General features: G+C 40.6%; 1 protein-coding gene across 1 annotated transcript; it reads right to left on the bottom strand.

The window, feature by feature from the left end:
* Nucleotides 1-202: 202 nt before the first annotated feature.
* On the bottom strand, nt 203-11,527 carry LOC117576282 (uncharacterized). The gene is made up of 16 exons (XM_052006842.1): nt 10,229-11,527; nt 10,070-10,167; nt 9,681-9,998; nt 9,478-9,596; nt 9,327-9,412; nt 8,865-9,270; nt 7,953-8,593; nt 5,397-5,528; nt 5,150-5,314; nt 3,760-4,055; nt 3,425-3,541; nt 3,014-3,369; nt 2,810-2,957; nt 2,218-2,751; nt 1,231-2,165; nt 203-1,169 (listed from the first exon to the last, which is right to left on the bottom strand). Exons 1-16 carry the CDS (start codon nt 11,481-11,483, stop codon nt 335-337), a joined length of 6,441 nt encoding a protein of 2,146 aa, XP_051862802.1. The 5' UTR covers nt 11,484-11,527; the 3' UTR covers nt 203-334.
* Nucleotides 11,528-12,659: the final 1,132 nt, after the last annotated feature.

The following is a 12,659-nucleotide window of genomic DNA, read 5'->3' as shown; positions in this document are numbered from 1 at the left end:
AGAGTTGAACACCAATAAGCTGTTTTAGTTTACATACGCTGCACTTAATATAAGTTCATATGTATATTCCTAACTGCATATGAATAATTCTGTAAACAATAATTTATTTTATTTTATTTCCAGTTAAATAGCACAGGATTTAACTTTACTTTTGAAATAGTTCTGCTCAGCGAGCAAACAGCAAAATTATATAATTCTGAAATTTGTATATTTTATTGATCAAAATGTTTAACATAGAAATATTTATATCAAAATGCAACGCGGCCAAAGTTACCTGTAAAGTATATTAAATATAGCACATATTATTATTATGTGCACATAGATTTACAGCTTTTTATTTGAACAAAAGATGATATAGTTGGATAAGTATTTCAATACTTTCACTCACCGATGGAATATTTGCATGATTCATTGAAGAAGATTTCTCCGACAATATAAAATTTGAATTATTTGCATGATTCTTTGAAGAAGATTTCTCCGTCAATATAAAATTTGAATTATTTGCATGATTCTTTGAAGAAGATTGCTTCGTCACCCAATTTTTTATAGGTGCATAATTTTCCCGCAGCCATTTAATATTGTACTTGATGGTTTCGATGGCCTCCTGACGAGATCTGGCACCAGCTCCAGCCTCCGGATATTTCTTAAAGAACTGTTGCACCTCCTCCAACTTCACGTTAGTTGAGAAGCGGTCAGTAATTTTGGCAATTACAGTGCCCATTTTGCGATCATGTAGTCCAAAGCGCTTTACCAGTTGCGGCCATTTATTCCGGTAGTAATTCCAGGCAATTGGCCCACCGACGGGATTGGCGGCAACAGCTTCAAAGCAATTGAAATACTCATGTCTCCGTATAATGCTTTCATTTGTAGCCAGTACAAGAAAGCGATGAAGCAGCTTAGCATCCCGCACACCGGAAAGACCATACATAAGCTTCGTCTTTTCGCTGGCATCGGTTTCAGCCTTGAAAATCTCCAAAAGCTTCTCCCAGCTTGACTCGCTACTCGACTGCTGCATTCCGTAGTAGTAGACGACCTCACGCAGATCAGGAGCTGGTCGATTGGCAGCAGTTGGATTATTGAGCCAAGTGGTGAAATGCTGAGCTGCTTGACTAAGACAATCAGGAAGGCCTAAAGAGCAGGCTGCAGTCAGCACGGAAACTCGCAGGCGACTACAAGGAAGGAATTTAGATGGAATACAGAGATAAAAAATAAATTCTTTTTCACGCTTACTTTCTCAAATGGTTGTTCTCCTCCACAGTCCAGCCCACTTCTGGGTAGACATTAACGAGAAGACTACGCGCATATTTGACGAAGCGATTATAAATATCTGTAGTGAACAGGATATTCTTTAGGATCTGCAGCTTAGCGACAGCCACATACCAAGGCATAAAGTCCTTTTCTCGTACCAGATAAGATAACATCCTTAGGGGTACATTGTAAGACACTTGACTGGCATCAGCCAAGCTGAAGGCATCATCCAGCAGATTCGCACGATCGGTAGTATGAAAGCGAGTGTGTTTATCATAAAGTTGATTAATGAGTTGATCCCAAAGACTGTTCTCATAGTTTACGCGATAATACCCATACTGATGCACATTTAGCTTGATCCATTTAACTTTTCTGTACGTTGCAATAGCTACAGAGTCTTGATCATAATGAAAGATCATGCTCTTGACTTTATCACTCGCAAAATTTTCCAGAGTATATTTAACTGGAATGGTCCATTTGTAGTTAAATTCACTTGGTTCTGCTGCTTCGTTATAGCTCTCCTTGTTTGAAAGAAATCGCTGTTGTGTGATGGTAAAACCTGCAAAGGAGCGGGACACATAGAGCACTGGATAACCCATCTGCTCGGTCCATGTACGCATCAAATGCTTTACATCAAAATCGTCGACCAAAGCAGACACTTCGGTCAAGAAGTCATCGGTCACCGTATTGCCATACTTGAATTTAATCAAGTAATTCGTAACTGCTTTCTCGAATTTCTCAGAGCCTACAAGGTTCTCTAACATTCGCAGGATTGAGCCAGCCTTGTTGTAAGTAATGGTATCAAAGAGAGCTATGATCTGATCAGGGGATTCAGCCCTTTGAACTATTGGATGTGATGAGAGTTTGGAATCGATTATCAGCACTGGATGCAGTTCCTCTGTTATGAATTGATCCAGCTATAGAAGAACATGAGAGAATGTGTTAATTGTGTTAATGATTTGTATTTACCATTTCCCAATCCGGATAAACAGAATTGACTCCCTTCCACTGCATGAAATTAGCGAATCCCTCATTTAGCCAAAGATCGTTCCACCACTTCATAGTTACAAGATTGCCAAACCATTGGTGAGTAATTTCGTGAGCCAAAATGCTAGCTGTATACTGTTTGTTCCACGTGGAACTATAATTCTCATCATATAGGAGAAGAGACTCGCGATATGTCACCAAGCCCCAATGTTCCATTGCACCCGCGGCAAAGTCGGGAATTGCAGCCATATCCAACTTCGGCAGAGGATAGGGTACTTTAAAGTACCGAATGTAGTACTCTGTAATAGCAGTTCCAACCTCCAGAGCAAATTGCACTTTGCTCAACTGATGAGGTTGGGCATATGCGTCAATCTGGAAGTCGTTTCCAATGCCATTGGCCTTAACGGTGCTATTTAATTTCTTAAAATCTGAGACAATAATACAGGCCAAATATGTGCTCATTGGAACGCTCGTAGCGAAGACAGCCATTGTATTTTTACCCATATTCAGCGTTTTCTTTAAAAAATAATAGTCATTATTATTCGCTGTTCGAATGGGTTTAAATGGAACTTACAATTTTGTTCATATTGGAGACAGCATCGTACGATCTTCCACTGGGATGAGTGACACTGATGCTGAATGTTGCCTTCATATCGGGCTCATCGAAACAGGGGAAGGCCTGACGAGCATAAGTTGGCTCAAATTTAGTTGTGACCATATTCCTGCAAAAAAATATGTGGCATACTTTCAGGCACTCTAGAAAGTTAATTTATGTAACCTTTGCTGACCGTCCAAAGTTTGATAGCTGCTAGTGTACATTCCGCTTAGCTTGTGTTGAGTTTTTCCTTTAAAACCTAACATCAATTCTATGGTCTCATTTGACAACAATTTGTCCTTTAAATCAATTATCAGGAACTCACGGACAGAATCAAGTTCATATTTAACCACTCTTTTGCCTGGTACATAAACACTGCGGATGAATAGCTTATCAGAATGCAAAATGATTTGCTTGGTAGGCTTGATGACTTTAATTTGAATCACTGCCATTCCATCGAAATAGCCTTTGTCTAGACGAGGGGACCAATGTATTTTATAGTTCGTGGGCACAAGCGCTTTGGGCAGACGATAGTTAATCTGCAAGTTCATACGATAGTTTAAAGGCACTTATATTGATTTCTGCATCACTTACCGCATTTTTAGCCGTTAATCCATTAAGCATGGCAATTATTGCCACGAGTAAAAAAAGAACTGTGTGTATCCTATCGTCCGTTTTTAACATATTTACGTTTAGAGCGACGACAGGTAACTGAAGTCAATTGCGCGAATGCACTTATAATAATATAAATAAGAAGGCATGACAAATCTACAATCATCCATTTAATTACAAATAATTTCAGTATTATCCATTTAATAGAATTTCTCTTTTTAATGCATGACTAATAAGAGAAAAATATGAAGTATTTGTAATGATAGTTTAGCTTATGAAATTTTCTCAATCATTTTTGCCGCATAATCCCATATTACATTGAAAGTGAACAAGTTCTCCCAATGGATGTCGATGATATTAATATTGTAACTCTCATGGGCTTGAAGTAAAGTGGTCTCCCAATCTCCAAGTTGACAGCCTCCCTGGCACTCACAGCCATAACTATTGCATGGTCCCTTGCCGCAAAAGTGTTCGTTTGATTGCATTGCTTTTCCATTAGCGCAAATCTTAATAATACAGCCATGACCCGAGTCCATGCCACCAACTACACGACAGGGCTTTCCAGTGACATTATACTTGAAGACCATTGCTTTGTCACAGCAAACTGATTCAGCTACAGTTATTGAACAGAATAGAGCAATGGCAATGACGAACCAACTCATACGATCCATTTGATTTATTTTCATTTGACTATTTTGATGTGTACAAATTTTGAAGATTTCCAAATTTAATTAAAGTTGAAAATTAAGAACTGTTTGTTACGGCTGCCAATATAAGAATGAACCATCACAATATCGACAATCGACTCGTTTATAAGTAAGTGGTGAAAGAAGAATGCCAGTAGTTGGCAATTATCAAGATTATCTTATCAAAAATGAAGGGTATAAGAAAGTAATAGTTGTAAGCACAAAATGTAATAGAATTATTTTTTCATACAACAAAAGTCGCCCTGTCCTATTAATTTATTGACAGAACTCTGCCTCGTCAAGTACAGGCATGACCAGTCTACAACGAACCATTTAATTTTACATTATTATTATATATTACTTTATTACACGTTTAAATTTAATGTAGAAAACATAAATATTTTGATAAAAATATATTGTAATGAAACTAATCTCATATTATTTAAGTATAGACCAAGGATTCAAACTTGTGGTGTAATCCCATAATTGATCGCCAGTATACACCAAGGATTCATGGTACATCTCGATGATATTAATATTGTAACGATTCTGGTTTTGTAGGAAAGTGGTCTCAACTCATGCGATCCATTTGATTTATTTTCTTTTGAAGATTTCTAAATTTAATAAAAGTTGAATACAAACAACTGTTTGTTACGGCTGCCAATATAAGAATGAACCATCACAACATCGACAATCGACTCGTTTATAAGTAAGTGGTGAAAGAAGAATGTCAGTAGTTGGCAATTATCAAGATTATCTTATCAAAAATGAAGGGTATAAGAAAGTAATAGTTGTAAGCAAAAAATGTAATAGAATTATTTTTTCATACAACAAAAGTCGCCCTGTCCTATTAATTTATTGACAGAACTCTGCCTCGTCAAGTACAGGCATGACCAGTCTACAACGAACCATTTAATTTTACATTATTATTATATATTACTTTATTACACGTTTAAATTTAATGTAGAAAACATAAATATTTTGATAAAAATATATTGTAATGAAACTTATTTAAGCAAACTTGTGGTGTAATCCCATAATTGATCGCCAGTATACACCAAGGATTCATGGTACATCTCGATGATATTAATATTGTAACGATTCTGGTTTTGTAGGAAAGTGGTCTCCCATATCTCAAACATAACAGCCTCCTTGGCATTCGCAGCCAATGTTATTACATGGGCCCCTGCCACAGAAGTATTTGTTTGATTCCATTGCTCTTCCATTGGCGCAAATCTGAGTAATACAACCGTGACCGGAGTCTTTACCCCCCGCAACATGATAAGGATGTCCGGTAACATTGTACTTGATGACCATTGATTCGTCACAGCAAACTGATACAGCAACAGTTATCAGACCATATAGCGCAATGGCAACGCCAACGCGATCCATTTGTTTGGCTATTTTGATAAATGGAAAATTGATAAAACCTCTAGAAGTTCACTAGAATTTAATACAAACCCTTATTAATTGCGACTGGCAAAATCTAAATGAATTATGAAAACATTGACTCTTGATGTGTTGATAAGTAATATCAATGCCAATTGTTATCTTATCTAAGATTTCATTTTGAAGCGGAGAGATGAGTATTATAGTTATTTATGTTCTAAGCAAATATAGAAATAGACTTTCTTTCCCCATGAATCAGTTCTCCGTTAGTCCGTTCATATCGAAACCTTGATCTTAAAAATATTATATCATATTTGTTGACAGTATTCTCGTGCCTGAGAACTTTGCCTCAATATAATCGCTAAGCCCTTCAGAGTCATTATTTGTTATATAGTTGGTTTTTCTTGTTGTGTTTTCATTTACATATTCATATAACTGGCTAATCTTTATTGTAGAGCAGTACTGCCTGTCGAGCCAAGCGTCAACACATTCGAGATTTTCAGCCAGCCAGACAATGTTGCTCTTCACAGTCTCCAGGGCACGAACACGAGCAGCATGAATAAAAAAGTATTGTGTGTATCCTAGCGTCCGTTTTTAACATATTTACGTTTAGAGCGACGACAGGTAACTGAAGTCAACTGCGCGAATGCATTTATAATAATATAAATAAGAAGGCATGACAATTCTACAATCATCCATTTAATTAAAAATAATTTCAGTATTATCCATTTATGAGAATTTCTCCAAAACTGCGGCAGTCCATGACAATGCTCCACTCAAAGAAAAAGACAATTGCACCATATACATGTCGATGATACGAATGTTGTAATCCTCATTGATTTGAAGGAAAGTTGTGTCCCAATCTCCAACAAGACAGCCTCCTTCGCACTCACAGCCAACATTATTGCATGGTCCCTTTCCGCAAAAGTGGTCGGTTGGTTGCATTGCTTTTCCATTAGCGCATATCTTAATAATACAGCCATGATCCGAGTTCTTGCCACCAACTCTAAAACAGGGCTCTCCAGTGACATTATATTTGATGACCATTGCTTCGTCACAGCAAACTGATTCAGCTACAGTTATCGAACAGAATAGAGCAATGGCAATGGCCAACCAACTCATGCGATCCATTTGATTTATTTTCTTTTGAAGATTTACAAATTTAATTAAAGTTGAATACAAAGAACTGTTTGTTACGGCTGCTAATATAAGAATGAACCCGCACTGCAACAACAATCGACTTATAAATAAGTAAGTGGTGAAATAACAATGCCAGTAGTTGTAAATTATCAACATTATAGGATATATATTATCAAAAAGAAGTATAGAAGTGATTATGTGGAGGCGCTGAAAGTCCAAAGTTTCTCATTTCGTCGATCTATTGCGCCGAGACGCGTCAGCGGTGGTGTGTTGAGGGAGAGAGAAGCTGAGAGCACTGGAGCTTGAGTGCATTCTTACGCGTGAGCGCATTGCTAGTGAGCGAAAAGCTTTGAGTGCTTTTCGGTCGGCGGAGCGGAGGTGTGCCACTCACTTAACAATGCGCTCCCCAATTGTGTTTCTTGTCATGCCAGGATTCATGGTACATATCGATGATATTAATATTGTAACGATTATGGTTTCGTAAGAAAGTGGTCTCCCGATCTCCAATATAGCAGCCCCCTTGGCATTCGCAGCCAATGTTATTAGATGGGCCTCTGCCACAGAAGTATTTGTTTGATTCCATTGCTTTTCCATTGGCGCAAATCTGAGTAATACAACCGTGACGGAGTCATTACCCCCGCAACATGATAAGGATGTCTGGTAGCATTGTACATCATGACCATTGCTTCGACACAGCAAACAGTTATCAGACCATATAGCGCAATGGCAATGCCTAAGAGGATAATTCGATCCATTTGTTTGGCTATTTTGATAAATGGAAAATTGATAAAAACCTTTAGAAGCTCAATAGAATTTAATATAAAACCCTATTTGTTGCGACTGGCAAAATCTAAATTAATTATGAAAACATTGACTCTTGATGTGTTGATAAGTAATATCAATGCCTATAGTTATCTTATCTAAGATTTCATTTTGAAGCGGAGAGATGAGTATTATAGTTATTTATGTTCTAAGCAAATATAGAAATAGACTTTCTTTCCCCATGAATCAGTTCTCCGTTAGTCCGTTAATATCGAAACCTTGGTCTTAAAAATATTATATCATATTTGTTGACAGTATTCTCGTGCCTGAGAACTTTGCCTCAATATAATCGCTAAGCACTTCAGAGTCAAGCACGCTCATTATTTGTTATATAGTTGGTTTTTTTGTTGTGTTTCCATTTACACATTCATATAACTGGCTAATCTTTATTGTGTAGTATATTTATAATGGCAATTCGATGAGTACAAAGAAACTATGATATTTATGACATCCCTTTCGGATTGATTAGCTCTACTGCCTGTCGAGCCAAGCGTCAACACTTTCGAGATTTTCAGCCAGCCAGACAATGTTGTTCTTCACAGTTTCCAGGGCACGAACACGCGCAGCTGTGCCAGCTCCTGCCTCTGGATACTTGGCAAAGAATTGCTCCATCTCCTCGAGTTTAGTTTGCGTGTTGAATCGCGCCGTTATCGAGGGTATCAAATTGCCCAAATAACGCTCGTTGAGGCCAAAACGTGCCACCAACTGCAGCCAGTTCTCGCGCACATAATCCCACACCAGGGATTCGCCCATTGGATTAGCCGAGATGTAGGTCAAGCAGGTGAAATAGTCCTGACCACGCACATACTCCTCATTCCAGGCGAGACTAATGTAGCGTTGCAGCAACCACGGCTCCTGAACAGCAGCCAGGCCATACATCAGCCTGGACTTTTCGCTGGCATCGGCTTCGTTCACAAACAGCTCCCAGACGGTCTCCCACGTCTCTTGGTTGCCCACCGTCTGCATGCCATAGTAGTAAACCGTGTCGCGCACATCCGGATTGGGACGCTGAGTGGGAGCTGCTAGCCACGTGTTGAACTGCACGCCCACCTCAGTCAGACAGGCCTCAAGACCTAGCGAGCATGCTGCTCCCAAGGCTGTCACACGCAGTCGACTGTAGGAATAAAGATATTATAAGTGTAGAAGTAAAATATTACGATTGAGGATACTACAGGAAGCCACAACTAACTGCGAAACCCATTTATATACATGAATTTTTCTATACCAAATAATTTTTAGACTCTTCGGTGGAAGAAGAAAGAAAGAAGAACAAATTGCAATGCCTAATAATGATAATGAGCTCTATCTTACCTTCAACAGAATCGAACTACTTAAACCGATTCACAACATTGAAGAGATCTTAGTCTTCTTCATCGGCCACTTACTTGTTTAAATGATCGTCGCCCACAGTCCAGGTGAGTGCCGTGTAGATGGGCTCAATCAAGGCCGTGGCGTATTTCTTGTACTTGACATAGCTGCTCGTGTAGTACAAAGTGCGCTTCAGGGACGTCAGCTTCGAGGCAGCCACACTCCAGGGCACATAGTCTTCTTCCTTGGCCAGATATTTGGTCATATCGAATGCCACATCGTAAGGCAACTGCGTTGCATCGGCCAAGGCAAAGGCATCGTTCAACAAAGAAGCACGATCGCCGGCAGTAAAGGTTTCAGGAGAGGAGACCAACTGATTGGCCAGAACTTCCCACAAGGTATTGGGGTAGTTGACGCGATAGTAGCCAACCTGGTCGTGGTTAAACTTGATCCATTCCACGGCGCTGGGCACAGTTATGGTGACTGCAATATAAATCATCATTTGCAGCCCTCGACTTGCATATTTATGCTGAACTTACTTTCGCTCTGGTCGTAGTAAAACCATTCCCGCTGCACTGCCGAATTGGCACTCGTCGTGTATGTGATGGGTATCGACCAACGGTAGCTGCAATAAAATATAATAAATGTGTGAAAATTGCAATCAGATATGATTGAGTCTGTCTGCTGTACTTGAATTCAGAAGCCTCGTGCACTTCGTCATAGTCGTTGGGATTGGACAAGAAGCGCTTCTGTGTCAATTTGTATTCAGTATCGGAGACCTTTTCGATCGTGACCACTGGCAAACCCATCTGCATAAACGATCGTTAAATGGGTTAAAAACGTTGGTGTTTGTGCACAGATCGGGGAATTAACATTTATCGTCGTATACATGCCTGCACTGTCCATGTGAGCATTATATCAGTCACATTATAATCCAGCTCCAGTTTGTCAATCTCCGTGAAGAAGTTATCGGTTACGGCGTTCTTGTATTTGTATTCATTCAGATAGTTTGTAACCGCTTGACGGAAGATTGTCTCACCCAGAAAGTCTTCCAACATGCGAACCAACGAAGAGCCTTTCGAATACGTAATCGTGTCAAAGATTTCTGTTATCTGATCGGGATTCTCGACTGTTTGAATAATGGGATGAGATCCCAAAGTGCCATCCAATGTGAGCACTGCATGCAAAGTGCCAACGATAAACTGATCGCGCTATAAAAGTCAAAATACCCATTGCTCAAGATTAAGAGAAATTACTACTGACTGAGTTTATAGCGACTTGCCATTTGCCATTCGGGAAACACAGAGTCGACGCCCAAATACTCGATGAAGCTGGCGAATCCCTCATTTAGCCACAGATCATTCCACCAGTCCATGGTAACTAAAGGGAATCACTAGGACTATTAGCCGGACTTTCAACTTCCAGCACTTTCAACACTTACCCAAATTTCCAAACCACATGTGGGCAAACTCATGAGCAATGACGCTAGCAATGCGCTGCTTGTTCACAGCCGAACTGGTTGCCGCCTCGTAGAGCAGCGAAGTCTCGCGATAGGTGACCAGACCCCAGTGCTCCATAGCACCGGAGACAAAGTCGGGAATGGCAGCCATATCGAGCTTAGGCAGCGGATACTCAATTTGGAAGTATTCAATGTAGTACTCAATGACACCTTTGCCCACATCCAAGGCAAAGTCCACTTTGTCAATCTGGTCTGGCGTTGCGTAGACGCCCATTTGGAAGGTGTTGCCAATGCCCTTGGTATCAATGTCCACGGACTTGGCCTCGAAGTCCGAGACAATGAAACAGGCCAAATATGTACTCATCGGCACACTCTTGGCGAACATTACTTCGGTGTAGGTGCCCTGATTGATCTCCAAATCGGCATTCATGTTGGACAGCGCATGGTAATTGCCATCGACCGGATGCACCAGAGTAATCTCAAAGGTCGCCTTCAGAGCGGGCTCATCGAAGCAGGGAAATGCTTGACGAGCGTAGGTTGGCTCGAACTTGGATGTCGCAATCCATTTGCGGGATTCATCTGCCTTCAGATACGACGAGCTGTACAAACCGACAATTTTGCTGGCCATGTTTCCGGAGAAGTCGAGCGTGAGCAGAATGAATGAGCCGACGGTGAGTTCTTGACTCAGATTGATGATCAGAAACTCCCTAACCGAATCGAAAGTGAAACCCGAGACAACGACATTTGTTCCCGTTGATTCATAAACAGACGGATTCTGTATATCCAAGTACAGCGAGTGCAACACAATCTGATTGGTGGCCTCGTTCACGGTAATGTTAATAGTTTCACGGCCACTGAAGAGACCCGTCTCGATATCCGGATTCAGATACAGATCATAGTTGGTGGGCGTCAATGCGGTGGGCAGACGATAATCGATTTTCTCAGGCGCAACTGTAGTGCCAGGATCCGCGGTACTTGAACCCTCTGTAGTTGAACTAGGCTCCACTGTGCTAGGTCCTTCTTCGGTGGGTCCTGGAGCTACCGTTGTGGTTGTGGTAGTTGTTGTAGACGTCGAAGTAGATGCAAAACCCGCCTCTAGTTGATCGATTTTCTCTTGGGCATCGCGTAAATCATCCTTGAGATTGGACTTTTGCACCGCGAGCACAATTGTGGAAACGGTGAAGGCCGTCAAAGCCACGCCGAGGCAAATGCTAACCAATTTCGCGGTTATTATCATCTTCGGGCACGTTAATCCAAAGCGGGTGGCGTTGAAAACGCAACTAAGCACTATCAATTGAAGCTTTGCGCTAGGTAACCATGTCAGTCAGGTGTATATCTTAATTGGTCGCACAATGCGATAGTCAAGCCTACTGATTGCTAATCTAATCGCAAATCACAAACCGATGGCGATGACGATGTTAAATGTTACACAAAAATTGCTCATAAGCAAACATGTGTATATTAAACGTTTTAGTCAATTTATGATCCACTCCAAATCGCCGCATATCGCAACGTATCGATTATATGAAATCAGCATATGAAATGCCAAAAATCTGTGTGTGCGTTTTTCCTGCGCAATACGATTTTCCCAAATGAAAAACTCCCGGCGCCAGCGTTCCAAGTTTCCCTAGCGCCGGCGCCCATATGTGTCCTAACTCTCAGACCAATTGAGCAATTGATCGCTTACCTGATCTCGCTGCCTGGCGAGCGATCGTGGCTTTGCAATCGAGCTTGTGTATTACCCCGGCGCCTCGTAGGTACTAAAAAACCCTTTTCCGGTGCAATTCGCGACCTAATTAGATAGAGTGGGAGAAGGAGAGAAAAACATCCGAGGGTAGAGCGACAGAGAGCGTTGGTATTTTCATTGTGTTAAAACCCAAACAAGGAAATTTCCGCGCGTGCATTTTAATATGCTGGAAAAACAATACAATGACTTATCATCTATATCTATAGCTTATCAAATGTCGACCAGACGGACGTGTGGCACGCTTAAGCGACGCACTCACAATATATTTAGTTGATATCAGTTAATCGTGGATTACAAGGTACTCAGGCAAACATGAATTGTTTGAGATATGCTATCTAGACAACAATAATTACGAAGTACATCGATATCGCGACGTCAATGTTAATAACAGCGCAATATCGTTACCGGAAATACCGTTAGCATCAGGCTAAATCGGGGAATCACAAAGGGCTTACCGCAGAGCGCAATTAATTTTCCAAATGATATACACACTTTTCGCATCATTTGTCATATGTTTTGTTAGATAATTGGCTTTGCCAGTTTAGTTGGCAAAACACGCACACACACACAAAAGTCTCCGGCAGGACATGCATTGATATCGAGCAGTGGGAAAAACCATGAAGCTGAATGGAATCGAGCGAGGTTCATTCATGAACACGTTCGACG

This window comes from Drosophila albomicans, chromosome 2R (assembly GCF_009650485.2).
Source record: "Drosophila albomicans strain 15112-1751.03 chromosome 2R, ASM965048v2, whole genome shotgun sequence".
Taxonomy (NCBI): domain Eukaryota; kingdom Metazoa; phylum Arthropoda; class Insecta; order Diptera; family Drosophilidae; genus Drosophila; species Drosophila albomicans.
Note: the sequence above shows the minus strand (reverse complement) of the source record. Positions and strands in the feature narration are given on the sequence as shown.

Bases quoted from the DNA above. Each gene is read 5' to 3' on its own strand.
- LOC117576282 (XM_052006842.1), bottom strand. From the start codon at position 11,483: ATGATAATAACCGCGAAATTGGTTAGCATTTGCCTCGGCGTGGCTTTG. The intron at 8,594-8,864 runs GTAAGTGGCCGA...TTATTCCTACAG, and splicing joins GGCGACGATCATTTAAACAA to TCGACTGCGTGTGACAGCCT. The intron at 1,170-1,230 runs GTAAGCGTGAAA...CCTTCCTTGTAG, and splicing joins GAGAACAACCATTTGAGAAA to TCGCCTGCGAGTTTCCGTGC.